General features: G+C 40.5%; 1 protein-coding gene across 2 annotated transcripts in view; it reads right to left on the bottom strand.

The window, feature by feature from the left end:
* Positions 1-15,804, bottom strand: part of LOC149307419 (NT-3 growth factor receptor) — a 366,336-nt gene that overhangs the window by 7,947 nt on the left and 342,585 nt on the right. The window contains exon 16 of one of the 2 annotated variants that reach the window (XM_089539129.1): positions 12,122-12,196. The exons of the other annotated variant lie outside the window; for it this stretch is intronic. Coding sequence (XP_089395255.1) covers positions 12,122-12,196 — 75 coding nt within the window. The remainder of the gene's footprint in view (positions 1-12,121; positions 12,197-15,804) is intronic. 2 annotated transcript variants of the gene reach the window in all.

Here is a 15,804-nt window from a genome sequence, read left to right as displayed (position 1 = left end):
GGTTTTGAACAATCCTAATGAGCCATTAAGAAGCTGCCAATTACCTATGCAAATGATCAGTGCAGACTGGCAGCGGGTTGCTGGAAGTAAAAGTCTGCTACCTTAAAAGTGGCAGAGATAAATCACATCAGCGCAGCGAGACGCCTTATACCCCAGGGCCCTCTCTCTCATGGACTGTTTAGAAATGCTAGGATGGTTTATGTGTTTTTCATGCTATTTGAAAAGTGGTGACGGGAAACTTTGGAGAGACTACCAGCAGCATCTGTACACTATCTTGAACTCCCTCTGAGCTCACCGATCTGCTAAGGTGAGCCAGTCGAGGCTGTTTATAAACTAGTATTTTTTGCAAAAGGTTTCTCACTTCCAAATTCAAGCTTCAATGGAGCCACTTCCCAAATTATGCTGGAGGCAAAATTCAAAATATATCCTAAGAGTCTTCTACAGGTGAAACAGGACTTGAAAAATTGAGGGGAATCAGTGAGTCCATTACTCTATCTGTCCTTATATGTGTCCTGGATCACACACTGCCAAGGTGTATGCGTGTGTCATTGTGGCACACCCAGTGCTGCCAGAACAGGGCAAACCTCGACTAAGCTGCCTGCCAGGGATGTAGACTTGCAAAGACCTTGAATCCTGGCAATTGAGACTTCCTTTGAGTCTTGATAATTATCTTATTTCCCCCAGTTTGGACCAGTTTGCCAACATAAGCAGTGGTAGCCAGATCAATTTGCTTCTAAATAAGAGTACACAGGAATTAAATAGGGCTCTGTTAAGACATACACATAGACTTAGGATGCTGCATAATAAATTCTGCTGCCTTGCCATTAATCATAATAATTTTCAAAATTCATTAGACATAATTGTTCTGAAATCTATTTTCCATTAATATCAAATCCATGGAGCATGGATTTGGCAGTTGAAAGAAATGCTGAGGAGTACAAGACAAGCAAAAGTCCTAGAAACAGTCATTAAATGTGTTTTTTCTTCATATGGTGATGAATCTTTAAGGCTCCACTCAGCTGACACTTACTCAACCATGCAATACCATAATTAACTAGCATGACCTACTCCATGATATATTAAGTTCTTTTTCTGAGACCCTTTTCACATCTAGATGAGGTCTGATGGAGGCTATCAGAAAGAGGGCATTATTTGCAATGGCAGCTCCCTGTGGTCTTTTCAGCATCAGCTGAAGACCTTATTTAGTCAGCTCTCTTCAATCTTAAACATTTCAATCATATATATATATATATATATATATATATATATATATATATATGGTGCTGGAGATTTACTTGCTCTTTGGATCTTCTATACATGGGGATGGTGGTAGTGGTGGTGATGATTTACATTTCTTGGACATCTTTAAAGGGAAAAAAATAAGATGCAGGGCAGCTTCAAATTAAACCATACAATAGTTAAAACCAAAACCAGTGAAAGAGAATATAACACTCAGAATCCTGTTAGTGTCTCATGTGCAAGTTCTCTGATGGAAGCAACTGGACCTTGTTTTCCTTTGATGTCCAAGGTTTGCATTTAAAATTGCAGAAGCAGAGGTGCACAGGTGGTGCCATTATGCATACAGATGCACATTCCATTGTATATTTTGGTGTGCTTTTAAGTTGTGCAACATTGCCACACTAGGGTTGCGTTCAACACATGCAAAGATTTACGATACACAAGCCCAGTATATCATGGCCAATATAAAACAACATTTCTCTTCCTAATGATGATGGCGGTGGTGGTGATTATGAAGATATTTTTTCCCCATGTAAACCACCAAGAGAAATTTATTCAGAGAACCAGTTGTAATTTAGTAGTTAGAGGGTAGCATTTGGGATTATTGTTTATTGTTATTTTACTGTGTATTGGACTGTTTTACTGTAAGCTGCCTCAGACCTAGTTGGAGTCGGTGGGATATAAATAAAATTATTATTATTATTATTATTATTATTATTATTATTATTATTATTATTATTATTGGACTTGGGAGATCAAAGTTCAAGTCTCCACTGAATCATGAAACTTTCTTGGGTGTCCTTGGTTCATATCTGTCCTACATCTTGCAGTTATTGTTGTGGAGTAAAAGTGGGCAGGAGGAGAGCCATGCATGCTTCCTTCAGCTTACTGGAAGAAAGGCAAGGTATAAATCAAACTAATAAATCATAAACAAATATATTAAAATAGCATTCTCCTTGTATTTGCACCTCCTATGCAGTCTCAGATGTCCACCTATTTCATTAAACTACTCATTCATCTGAAAAGATAATTTGCAACACCAGATCTAGGAAGATATTTGGAAATGGGCGACCATCAGGGGTGTCTCTATGTTGCAATTTATTATCATTTACCATTTTATGCTACAAGCTTAGGCTCTAAAGAAAATCAACAGTGCTAATGCTCAAAATTCAGTTTGTTGTTCTGAAAACTTCACCAGCCCTCTATCTCCTTTGCACTGTTCTGACAAGGTGAAAGTCCCTTTATGATGGAGAGATGGATTGTCCTCATTAAATCAGTCCAGTCTCCTCAAAGCCTAGTCAAGTGGCATTTAGTCAATCTCTCATGAACTAAAACGGGACAGTTCTGCAATTGTAAGTTTCCAAGGGCTTTGTCCAGTCAGCTTCAATATTCTAGATGACACTACCTCTGCTGCTTCCCTTGAGATGAGTGGTCTTTCATTCATGTATAAGGAATGGCATGCAGGTTATCAGTGGAAATGTCAAAGAACTGCTGAGTGGTTTTACACCAAGCTGGTTTCTGACTTTTAAACTGAGGATACGCATTATTGGATCTGATTTACCTGAGACATGCAGTGAGTGAAAAGCATTTACCTGCACAGTGCTCTGCATGAAACATAGGATGGAGAAATATATTGAGTCAGACAGAGGCAGTACAGACTGGCACTTTGTGCCAGCCTGACTGCATACAAGGGCTAAACTAGGGTGGAGCATTCACATGCTCTTAGCCCTAGTTCTGCCACCCCACCACCATCATGACACACACCCATCCATATGGCATGCGCCATGATGACGCACAGGTGGCGCAGTGCCCAAACAGTGCTGCCTTGTCCTAGTCTGTAAGGATCTCCAAGTCTTCATTGTTATGTTCCTTCCTGTTGTTTCCAACTTATGGTGACCCTAAGGTGAATTTATCATGGGATTTTCCTGAGGCTGAATATGTGACTCATCCAAGGTCACCCAGTGGGTTTGTATGGCCAAGTGGGGAATTGAACCCTCATCTCCAGTCTTGGTCCTATGCTCAAAGCACTACAACATGCTGGCTCTCCAAGTCTGTGGACAATGCTCAGCATTCCATGCTCAGCATGGAAAGGAACATTATTGGGTTAGAAAATCCCTAAGCAGAGGTACATCCATTCACTCCTGCCCATGGCAAAGGCGCTGAACATTTGAGAAAGTACTATGCTGGTTTGCTGTTGGTTGCCACATTCATACATAACAGATTATCACTGGCAAAAATATCCTAGAATACCTCTAACAGCAATAGTCAGACACTGAGCTGTAGATCATTTTGTTGTTGTTTAATTTTGCCTCAGGAACTCCTTGACAGAATGTAACTCCAAGCTAGCATTCTGCTAATGCTAATAGCCTGTAATGGGGCTTCACTTTAGATAAACGAAAAGGGATGAACAAGAAGAACAAAGAGAAGATAAATGCCAATAGATGTCTGAGCCAGTAAAGGCCATTAGGAGAACAATGAGCCAAGAAAAGCATACAAGTGCTTACCTCTTATATCCCCTGCACCACTACTTCCTTCTCTTCCTGAAAGCAAGGACAGAAAGGAGGGAGGCGAAACCCTCCAAGCCCCCAAAGGATGCATTTCACTGAAATCATCCACCAGGTGGGATGCAACTGAAAGCTTTTGCTGTAAGACTTTCATTAGCCCCTGGTTAGCTGGATGACTTAACCAGCTAAACTTTCCCAGATGTGTCTGTGTGGGCACTCTCTTTCTCCATTAAGGGTTAGCCACAAATGGATGCTGGGAGGAGACAAACAGCAGGAGAAAGGAAAGAGACACTTATTTCAACTGCGCCTGGTGGAATGAGCGGTGCCACGGCCCTTATGGAGGAGTAATTTCAAGGCAGACAACATCTTTGTAAAGTCATAGATTTCCTAAATGACTCTAGGTCAGAACCCCTCTTGGAGCCTTATCTTCTCGCGTTCCATTTATTGACTCTAGAGGAGTTATTTTAGAGTGTGACAGACAGCCAACCAACTTTCCCTTCAATTCTTATCTAGACTATGAATGATATGTGAACTGCACCTGGGGATGGAGGAAAAATAATGTCTTAATTTCACTTTTCTCCCTGTATTCACATTTTTAACCCTTCAGTACTTTTTCTTCCCCAAATCTTCATTTGCAGTGGTTCTTCAATTCTTTAATATCAAACAAGGGGCAAATTACCTCCCAGTTTGTCACTGCCCAAATTCAAAATGGTTAGCTATTCTCAGTATGGAGTGGAACATGCACAGATATTAAAGGTGAGGAACTGCTCAGAAAAGGAGAGGACAAAGAAGAGGGACAAGGAGAAAAGGAGCAGGAGAGTTGTAAGTCTGCCCTTGGTTTTACTCTAAACCTTAGATCTATGTAAGGTAAATGCAACTTGGTGTGTCTGCAGAAACATCCAAGGTGTGCATTTGGAGGACAGCATGCGATGCCTTGAACAGTTCCTTTAAAGTTTAGACTAAAACCCAGAGCAGATTCAATGCCACAGTGAAATGGAAGCCACAGGCATTAGGTTCCTAGTTGAAAAGCACAGATACTTCCTTTATAATGCAGATTTTATTCACTGGCTAGAATCTTGTTGGCACCTTACACATGTGTAATTTATCCTATGGAAGTGTCTGCACACTTTTTTGTCTGATGTGAAGCATCTGTATTCAGTTGCGGAAGAAGAGTTGCACATGCAGTACAATATAGATGTGCATGCGATACACATGTGGATGTGCATGCTGATGTGCCATTATATTGTTCATTTGGGTGTGAGTCAGTTACACCATTCAATACAAGAGTTGTATGGCATAATCTGTGCTTCCATACATTTACAACGCAAGTGTAGAAACTTGGCTGTTACTGGATTTTGAAGGTGCAAGTAGCTTCATTGTTGGCCATCTTGTGGCAGATTTCTGTTTCCTCCCTTTTCCATTCTGGCAACAACATTCTCAAAACTGCTGCCTGTTCAGGACACTGGCACTGTTTATTGTTCTCTTATAAAGCTTCAAACTGTTTTGTACACTGTACTGAGATTGAAAGAGGACCATAAACTATTGAACATGTTACAAAGGGGATGGTGGATGGAAAAGGAAAAGAAAACAACCAAATTTCTATGCTGGCTCATGAAGTCAAGAACGAGAAAAAAACACCAACCTTCACAAGTCCCATGGGACTTCTTTATATCTTCTCATGGCAGGGGCAACTTCACATTATTGTCATATTACTTGAAAGCTATTCACAGCATGAGGAATTATCAACAACCAGCTGGACTGTTAATCTTAGCTTGCCACCTACCAACCTGTTTTCTAAGAATTCATTTAGCTGTTTCATAGCTTTCATGAGACATTGTTACAAAACAGAGGGTTTTTTTTTTTAACAAAGCAGATTATAAACAGTGCTGGATGATGTTTTTTCTTCTTTTTGAAGGATAACCTGCAGTTTTGCTGTGTTTTGCATTTTGAGATCCAGATTATAGGCCCGATAAAAAATGAACACCAACAGAACTTTCTTTGTCATGATCCCTACAGTGGTAGCTTTCTTTGAACCTCAGGAAGAAACAGAAGTCAACCATAGGTAATCTCACATTAAACCAGGATTGGGGCATGTGTAGTCTTCCCAATCGTATTGTACTTCATTGTCCACCAGCCCTAAGCAACACAGTGAAATGTGATGGAAGATGGGGTTTGCAATCTAGTAACTTTTTTGTAGGGTCTTGAAACCAAGAGTTACAAGGAAAAGTTAAACGAGAATGAAGAAGAGAAGACTGGGAGGTGATATGATACTTTTAAATATCTCAAGCACTGTCATATGGATGATGGAGAAGCTTGTGTTTAATCACCATAGAGGTGGTTTGAACAATAAATTATGACTCTGGAGATCAGGGTTCAATTCCCTGCTTGAGCATAAAAGGGCAGGTCACACTCTCTCAGCCCCAGAGGATGGCAGTGGCAAACCCCCTCTGAAGAAGCTTGCCAAGAAAACCCCTTGATAGGTTTGCCTTAGGGTCACCATAAGTAGAAAATGATTTGGAGGCACACAACAACAACAACAACAACAACAAAAGCAGGACCCAAACCAACAGAGTCAAATTAGAAGAAAAGAGATTCCTGTTAAATAGTAGAAAGAATTTCACAACGTCAAGAGTTGCTCAACAGCGAAATAAATTTCCTTGGAATGCTTTAGGAGACTATCATATGTGGCTTTGAAACAACAATTGGAAGTTGTTTCCAAAGTGGAAAATAGCACCTTTGGTGATACTTATCACACAACATCATCTCCAACATGTTGCTGCTGTGCCTCCAAAATTATGGTTAGAGCACAGCTTTTTATTGATGGGGAAACCCCATCAATAAACTCCAAATCATATTACCACAATTGCTGAAATGTGTTACAAATAAAAATAACTAAATGAATGCTGGATAAGGCATAGGACAAAAAGATGAGGTTAAGGAGGAATGCAGAAGAGACCATGAGGGACTGTCAAAAGCAGAAACAGCCCCCAACATGCTATTAAATGGTTGTTTGATAAAGAAAGCTCCCAAAACTGTATGCATCCATTTCCTTTTACTAACAGAATTGTGGCGAGAATGAGGCTCATGCGATAATGTCCATAGTCTCCCCTTCATTAGAGCTTCTCTCTCGCTTCTCGGACTTTTGGCTAAAATCAAGTGATCATATGATAATCTTACTATCTTCCTCCCTTCTGCAGTGATATGCTCTTTCATAAGACTTAGGACTTTCTCACATGTGTGTGTGAGAAAGAGAGAGAGAGAGAGAGCGCACACACACATATACACAGACTGCCGCCTCTCTGCTATTATGACACCAGGTAGTAATGTAGCATTTCAAACGCCTGTCAGAGGTGAACATGTTATAGAAATTATACAGTAGCCAATGACCTTGTAAGTATAGGGTAATCTGCCATATCATTGCAGGGTAAATTATCTGGGTCTTTCTGTCTGCACCACTACAACCTCATCCAAAACCTGAAACACAGCCCCCAGAGTGGTCATTAATCTCTGAACCTGCTCGACACTTGCCAGCTTGGGCATTTTAATAACCTTTGAGGGGCACACTCTCTCTCTGGAGAGTCAGGGAGCAGTCTCCATTGCAGTCATTACTAAAACCAAGAGGCTGAGCTTATTTAACTGGCTAAAGGCATCTTGTAAAAGCTTGAAGGTACTGGCAACAGTTCAGTGCAAAATAGTTTAATCATACTGGCTGGCATTTTGTTAGTGACATACGCATGCATAAGTCATATGGGGTGAATTATTCACCAGAGCACAACAGATGCATTCCGCTGACAGCAGCGGAAGCAGAGTTGTGTACACAGCAACATTGTTCATTTTGGGTGCACTGCAGTAGAGCACTGTGCATTCTAGTTGTGCATTTCACCTTGTGGTTGCATGTTCCACATAGCACAACAGGACCCACTCATTCATGTGTGTTGCACAGTGCTGCTATCCTGCAAGGGGGTTGCATACTATTGGTGCGGCATTCCCTCCACATGTGCATATTTACCCTACACTGAGGGAATAAAGGATTGCAGCCACTGTCTCTTCCTGAAGAGAAAAGAAATGAGTGTTAATTATATTAGAATGTAATGCTGCATTGCATTTGAGTGGTGGAAAGGCCATTTTCAGCACTCAACCCACAACCTGGAGACACAGAAGAAATATTGAGTGGGTTCTTCAAGATGTTTTGGCTTAGCCAAGGTGGTGGAGAGGCTGAGTAGTTGCAGAGAGTTATAGCTAGGCAGGTGGAATACCTCAGTCGGAGATCCTTAATAGTTCTTACCAATAATTCCTGGAGGACAGGATAAGTCCCAGCAGACTGGAGAACAAATGTCCCCTTCTTCAAAAGGGGGATAAAAAGATGGACAAACAATTACTATCCAGTCTGCCTGACATCAACCACAGGTGTCCAGTTGTGGACATTACAGTTCAAGAAGGATACCGCTTTGACCTTATTGGAGAGGCAGTATATAAATAAATTTATTATTATTATTATTATTATTATTATTATTATTATTATTATTGACAAGCTGGAAAGTGTCCAGAGGAGAGTGACCCAAATGGTCTGGCTTGGAAACCATGCTCTATGAGGAACAGCTTTAAATATAGAAAGCATGGCATATAGGAGAAGGAGCAACCTTGTTTTCAGCTGCTCCAGAGACAAGGACACAGAGCAATGGATTCAAACTACAGGAAAAAAGATTCCACCTAAATATTAGGAAGAACTTCCTGATGGTAAAAGCTGTTTGAAAGTGGAATACTCTACCTTTGCGTGTGGTAGAGTCTCTTCTTTGGATGTTTTTGAACAGTGGCTGGATGGCCATCTATTTGGAGTGCTTTGATTTTGTATTCCTGCACGATCATGGTGAAGATTTTCACACACATCACAATCTGAGAGGAGTTTGAATGGTTTGTTGCTGGAGCATTCCTGGTTCTTCCCAGGAAAGTCTTCTTAGATCACAATGTTGTCTGAAAATCTTTGTTGCAATTATGCAATTTCCCCAGGAAAATACCTTTTTAATTCCCTGATTTTCCCCGTGTGATAGTCTCCTAATGTATTTTTCTATGCTCCTCTTGAGTATGCCCTGGATTCTTCCTTGAAAGATATGTAGCTCTGGAGAGGGTCCCCTAAAACAACAGCATTAGTTTTTCAGGTGTCAGAGGACTCTTTGTTGTTTCCTCTGAAACAGACTAACATGATTACCCATTTGAAAACTAATAAAAGATAACAATGTCCTGTTATTTCCAAGGATCTCAGGCTATTGTAAAGCATTTATTTGTGCCATTTTATCCTTCCTTATTAGGAAGATGAGTTGAATCATTTTTTAAATGAATGACCAAAGATTTGAACTCAGATCCAATGCATGGACTGAACGCTCTACCCATTATATCAGTTGCCTCACAAGCAGTTGCCTTTTTTACATGTCCATCAATGCTATCTTGGATGACTGGTATATTTCCATTCACATTAAGTCCACTCATGTTTTCCCTCCTGGAGTAGTTACGGCTTATAAAGCAACAGCCACTATGATTTTCAGATTATGGTCTAATAAGATCTGCTAATTTTTTACAGAGCAGATAAAAAGCAAGTATTATATAGCTCTTCTGACATTTAAAAATAAGATTGTGGTCTTTTTCGCAAGCCTGCATGCTATCTACGGATGGCCAGATTGAGCACTCCAGAATTCAAATGGCCACTTAGTCTAGAAACATATTTGGTTTTATATATGTGAGTCCCAAGGCAGCAGACCAAATACTAGCTATGTATCCTACTTAAAAAGTAAAAGTAAAAGAATCTAAATTATTAAATGACTTCAGTATGAATTCCTCCCCTCCTCTAGACCTGTCACCTCTAGATATAACAATATCACCATTCTTTCTTAGGGTAAAAATATCAATATATATCAGTGAGATTGTCAACATGCTCACCAAGCTTAAAAAATACTGTCTCATTGATGGTAGCTATTTACAGATAGCAAAGCAATGGCTGTTTGATAAAGCATACATTTTACAACTCGTCTGAAAAAGAAATCATAAACAGAAATCGACTGAATGGGACAGCATCCCAGTATGATACATATTTATCGACTGAATGATACAGCATCCCAGTTACCCAAACCTTCAGAGATAGCATTCTGCAATCAATTAATGAGAAATCCAGGGAATAGCTAGCATAGACAGCCAGGGCCAGTGTTGACACTTGAATGCCTGAGCCTCTGTTACATGTATGTTTCCAAACCTGGATGTATTGCTTTGAGGTTGAACAACTAATTTTTAAATGGATGGGAGGTTTATTGAACATGAGCTGAAGGGATGGCAATGTCGGCCTCTCCAAATGACTTACATTACAATCCTAACTCAAAGGTGTGCCAGGTATAGGGTGCTGGGAATAGAAAGGAGCTTCTTGTGCCAGCTTACCTGGTTTTCCATTGAGCAGAGTTTCCTTATAATTGTCTTTTGCCAGCTCATCTCAGAGACGAAGTGGCAGCGGAATCTGCTGGCTGAGATCAGTTGGCAGAACAGCCAGAAAAGGAACGAAATGAAAAGGGACCTCATTTATCCAAACCTATTCCAGCCCAGGCATAGAGTCATAGGACTAGCACAAAGTTAGGCCAGGGTGAAGGGAACACTAAGTAATTTCCAAGTAACATCTCTAAGCTGAGAACAAATTTGATTCAGCATTGCTTCAGCTCACCTGCTGTCAATGCAGTTGGCCCTCAGGCATTCAGGTGAGTTAGGATTGTTCTCTTACTCTCTGTGCTATAAAAGCATCTTTGAAGTTTCCTCCCCGTTATGTAAAGGGAGTCTGACAAAGTTTTCTTCCTAGGTCCTTAATTTCTGTTGAAACTTATTGGGATGCAAACAAGTGTTGTCATGGATGACGCCTGTGAGAGACACATTCATATAGACCCTTAATGGTGTAGTGGTTTGAGTGTTGGACTATGACTCTGGAGACCAGGGTTTGAATCCCCACTCAACCGTGGAAACCCACTCAGTGACCATGGGCAACTCACATTCTCTCCATCTCAAAAGAAGGTAGAAGCAAAGCCACTCTGACAAAATCTAACCTTGGTCTCCCAAGAGTCCCAGTGCAAAACTCAAACCATAGTACTATGCTGACTCTTGCTTGACATCACAGCTGCAGAGATTTAGTGACTCATCCAAAAGATAAAACAGCATGGAATATCCTCTTTATTCCTCCCCCATGGCACCTTCATTCCATTAATTACTATTATCTCAGTGCGTTAACATTCATTAATTGTTATTTTATTAAATAGTTCTGGATGTGCTAAAAGTTTTTTTTTTAAAAGCAGTATATTTTATAGACTGGGAGAAAGCACTTCTTTTTAAAAAGAAAAGGGTGAACGATACCAGCAAGGAGGAATGAAACAAAGGAACTAGAAACTTGTTAGCTGGGTGTTTCTTTAAAAGAAGACACATTTATAAAGAAATGGGCTCCTGAACAAGAAGGAAAACCAGCTGCTGATTTTGCAGCAGAAAATGGAACTCAGGCTTCGTCTGCACTGCTGAAATAATGCAGCTTGACACCACTTAAACTGTCATGGCTCAATGCTAAGGAATTCTTGGATTTGTAGTTTTGTGCGAATTTTCCCTTCTCAGTCAGAGTCCTCTGGTCCCACAACAGACCGTATTATTTCTAGTGTAGATGCACCCATAGAAGGAAGCCAAAAAAGTCACTGAATTCATTAATTCTAAGTGTGTGTTTGTGTGTATATGTGTGTGTTTTTCTCCAGACTCCTTATGGTGGTTTTGCAGTTTCTTCAGTAGATCCATCCATCCACCCAACAAGCCTGACATCTTTCCACTCCAGCTGTAAAGATGCAAGGGATTGTTTGGATAGGAACGCTGGGCCCAGGATTGTCCATACTGAGTGGTAAATGCTACTTGAGGTCTTGAGAAGGCAGAGGCCAACAAGAGAACATAGGAAAAGAGAGAGGATGGGAATGGGCAATTCAAAGGAATAGGAATGGGGGAGAGGACAGACCTGGCAGAGGAGTCCAAAAGGGCAAGGAAGCCTTAGCAGAGAGAAGAACCACAGTGATAAAGGTGTGAAATACAATCACATTTCTGGTGGCAGCACTCTAATTTAAATAAAAGGACATTGGTGATAATAATATCACCACCTGCTTTTTTTTTTAATGATATGAATGTGGGCAAGTTAGCAGATTACTGAAGTGCTTCCATATTATCATACTATACAGAATAGGTATGTTGGGCAGACTGCATTACCTACTATAGTAGGTAATGCAATCTGGCCAATATACCTATTCCGTAGCATGCTTACTAGAATTGCTCATCCAAACCCACCATGTATTCAGTCAAACAACTCCCCACTCGAGTCAAAATCCACTCACTGTTGTAGCTGCCATTGCTGCTAGTCTCTGGTGCTGCCACGTTGTGCTGAAATAGCCCTTCGGATGCGGCACTTCCTGACAGTGAATGGGTGAAGAAAAGGGAAAGGGGGAGGAAGGAGGAAAACAATAGACAACAGCAGGGAGGGAGGATGGGGGGTAGGTGGTATGTGAAGGTATGAAGCAGGGGACAAGAAGGGAAAGGGAGTGTCTTTAACTGCATCGTATGTCTTTTCATTGGCTGCAACATTCCAAGAGCTCCAAGCATTTTTCAAGTTTGCAAATACTTAGTAGTGGTGAAGATGACAATGGTGAGGCAACCACAGGATGTTTCAGGATGTTCTGTTTCCCCATTGTAAGCCAGCCATGTGGCACATACACGCAATGCAGAGATTTACAGGCTGGGCAGCCAATAAAGTTTTAATAGACACATTTCCAATATTTTTGTAGGCCAAAATCTTGCATGTTGCCATTCCATCACCACTAATATATACAGCGGGACTTTGGTATCTCCTGGGGTTTCCAGGGCTCTCTGTGGGACACCAAAATCTGTGGATGTTCAAGTCCCATCAAGCACAATGGAAGGTGTCCCTTATATAAAATGACAAAATCAAGGTTTGCTTTTTGCAATTCATATATTTTTGGAATAATTTCAAGCTGTGGATGCTTGAATCTGTGAACAAGGAGGGCCAACTGAACTACCAAAGCTTGCCAGTACCCCAACCAAAGCATTTCCAAAGCAATGGAGATCACGGCACTGGAAAATTACCCCTGCGTCACTCTCCCAGTCACAGGTAAATCAAGAACAGGGAGCTGGAGCGACCCTCGGGATCATGGAACAACAGCTTGTTCCAAAGCCAACCATGACTAGGAGAATGCTGAAGACATCGTTCCATAGTACCCTGATCTCCAGAACTTTGGAAATATGAATCCCCAGTTGTAGGATCATAAATCCATTTTATAATATTATTACTGCTGTACAGGATGCCATCCAGTGGGTTTGCCACTGCCATCGCCAGTCCGTCGATACTGTGTATATCCAAACCACAGACAGGATATATCTGCATGGCAGAAATAAAGCAGTTTAACACCACTTTGAATACACTGTGGAATCCTGGGATTTTTCTTGTTTAAGCAGTGTCAAAATGCATTCTTTCTGCAATACAATATTCTTTCATCTGTTAGATTACTGATGCAAACATTTGCATTCTTGCATGTCATTAAAAAGAACACATACAAAAGGTAATTGATGCAATCATATATACGGTTGCATCAAGACTGCTTTTTCAGCACTCCTTTTCTGCATGCATGTGCATCACTGGGAAGAGAAAGAGACAAAGAAACTGAAAATCTACCCAAACGGTATATGAACAATGGCCAAATAAAAACTTGGACATTGAAAACCACTTACAACCTGCCTTCCCTGCACCCCGAACAATAGAGCTGTCTTAAATGTCCCGCAAACAAGACTGAATAACTGAGAACTTGAAAAATTGAAGAATTTCCAATTAGAGGAATTCCATAAGTATCCCTAAATGGTATATTTCCCATATCTTATCCTTCTGGTGTCTCTTCCCACTCGTGAAATATAGGTTACATCTACACTGCAGAAATAATGCCATTTGAGACTACTTTAACTGCCATGACTCAGTGCTATGGAATTCTGAGAATTGTAGTTTGTTTTGGTACCAGAGGTCTCCAACAGAGAAGGCTAAATGTCTCCCAAAACAAGAATTCTATAGCATTGAGCTGTGGCAGTTAAAGTGGTATCAAATGGCATTATTTCTGCCGTGTGGATGCAGCCATAGTTTGCACATGTCCTGGCAATCTTCTTAAGTTGCTTTGTAAATATTGACATTTCATACCTAGCATAAATACGATTGTAATGGACACATTTCAGAGGCAACCTTGTGATGGTTATGAGCTAGTCTCTTTGGAAAGAGCAAACTGAACTCAGGAAGAAGCCCCAGTGGATCACATCAAAGCCTTAGGGTACAAAAGTTTTAAAAGATTAGAAATATATTAAATGATTTCTCAGTTTGAAAACAGACAATTTAAAACCAGTTAAAACAATTTTGTGAACCGTAAAACATGTGCAGTCCAGATTAAATCAGAAAGAAGGTGTTTTAGGATACTGAGTTTAGCAGCTGCCCAAGAATACTAACTAATTGATTCAAGCCGATCATATAGGTAACTAGTATCCAATAGTGATGTTGCAAAGCAGAGATGGGAACCATAAGGTCCTCCAGATGTTGTTGGACTGCAGTTCCCATCATGCACAATCATCATAGCTGATGGTGAGGAATGAGGGGAGCTGCAGCCCAATATCATCTAGAAGGCCATGTATTTCCAATTCTTGATATTCTTATTGGCAGCTGGAGAATCAAGTGCAAAAAGGGAAAGTCATTATTGCTGTAGTTAAACAATCTCCCTTGCAATAAAAACTTACTGATTGTCTGCTGTAAGAATCCCACCGCCAGTAATGGACAAACAGTCCTTGTGCGCAAACAAACCCCCATCAAGAAAAGCAATCAAAAAAGGGACGAAGGGGAGGAAGTAAATGTAATAAAGAATAATGCTAATCTCATCGAACGTACTGGGATGAAAGACTGATCTTCCCCCTGCTGCAGGTCCCCATGCAAATAACTTAGAGAGACGGCAATTCAATGTTGATTTACAGCCCACTTTGAGTAAATATGAAGAAACGACCATAGCTTCTGACTAAATAAAAACCCAATGATCTCATACATTTTCCTTGTATAGACAAAGCAAAGAAAAAAAGAAGGGTCATGAGGGAGAAGAAATGCATTTTCCTGGCTGCTGTACTAGTCTAGGGTAAAGAAAAATCTCCAAACTTTAGGATTTTGCATGTTACAGTGAGCTCTTGATATCCGCTGGGGTTTGGTTCCAGGACCCAAATCCACAGATGCTAAAGTTCCATTATATACCATGACAAAGTAGAATGGTGTTCTGTATATAAAATGGCAAATCAAAGTTTACTTTTTGGAACTGTTAAAAATATTTTAAAGCCATGGGTGGTTGAATCCATGGATGCATGGAGGGATGACTGTATTGGAAATGACTGCAAAGAATTATACAGTCGGCCCTTCTTATACACTGATTTTTTATACACGGATTTAAGCATACACGGTTTGAAAATGTTCCAAAAAAGTATAAATTTACCTTGATTTTCCATTTTTTATAAAGGACACCATTTTGCTATGTCATTATATGTAATGGGACTTGAGCATACACGGATTTTGTTATACACGGGAGATCTTGGAACCAAACCCCAGCGTATAACAAGGGTCCACTGTAGATGGGTGGGAGAAATATATTTTAGATTAATCACTGTTTTTGCATACTGAACTGCCAGATTTTTTTTAAAATTGTGTTATATGTTTATCCCTTTCTTCCTGGGACGAACTCAAGGAAGAACATTAGGTTCTCTCCACATTTCTATCCTCACCAACAATCCTATGAGGTAGTTTAAACTGGGAGAGAGAGATTAGCCTAAGATTACTCAGTGAACATCTTGGCCAAATGGGCATTCAACCCAGCCTACCTGGTCCTCCTAGTCTACCAGAAGTTGACTTTGACGTATGACAACACTATGAATAAGAGATCCATAATCTCCAGTCAACTGCCCTGTTCAGGTCTTGGAAAGGGCTGTGGCTTTCTTGATG

The sequence above is a fragment of the Sceloporus occidentalis genome, unplaced genomic scaffold (assembly GCF_023333645.1).
Source record: "Sceloporus occidentalis isolate IW3139 unplaced genomic scaffold, rSceOcc1.0.p SCAF_9, whole genome shotgun sequence".
NCBI lineage: Eukaryota > Metazoa > Chordata > Lepidosauria > Squamata > Phrynosomatidae > Sceloporus > Sceloporus occidentalis.
This window is presented reverse-complemented; position numbering and strand designations above follow the sequence as displayed.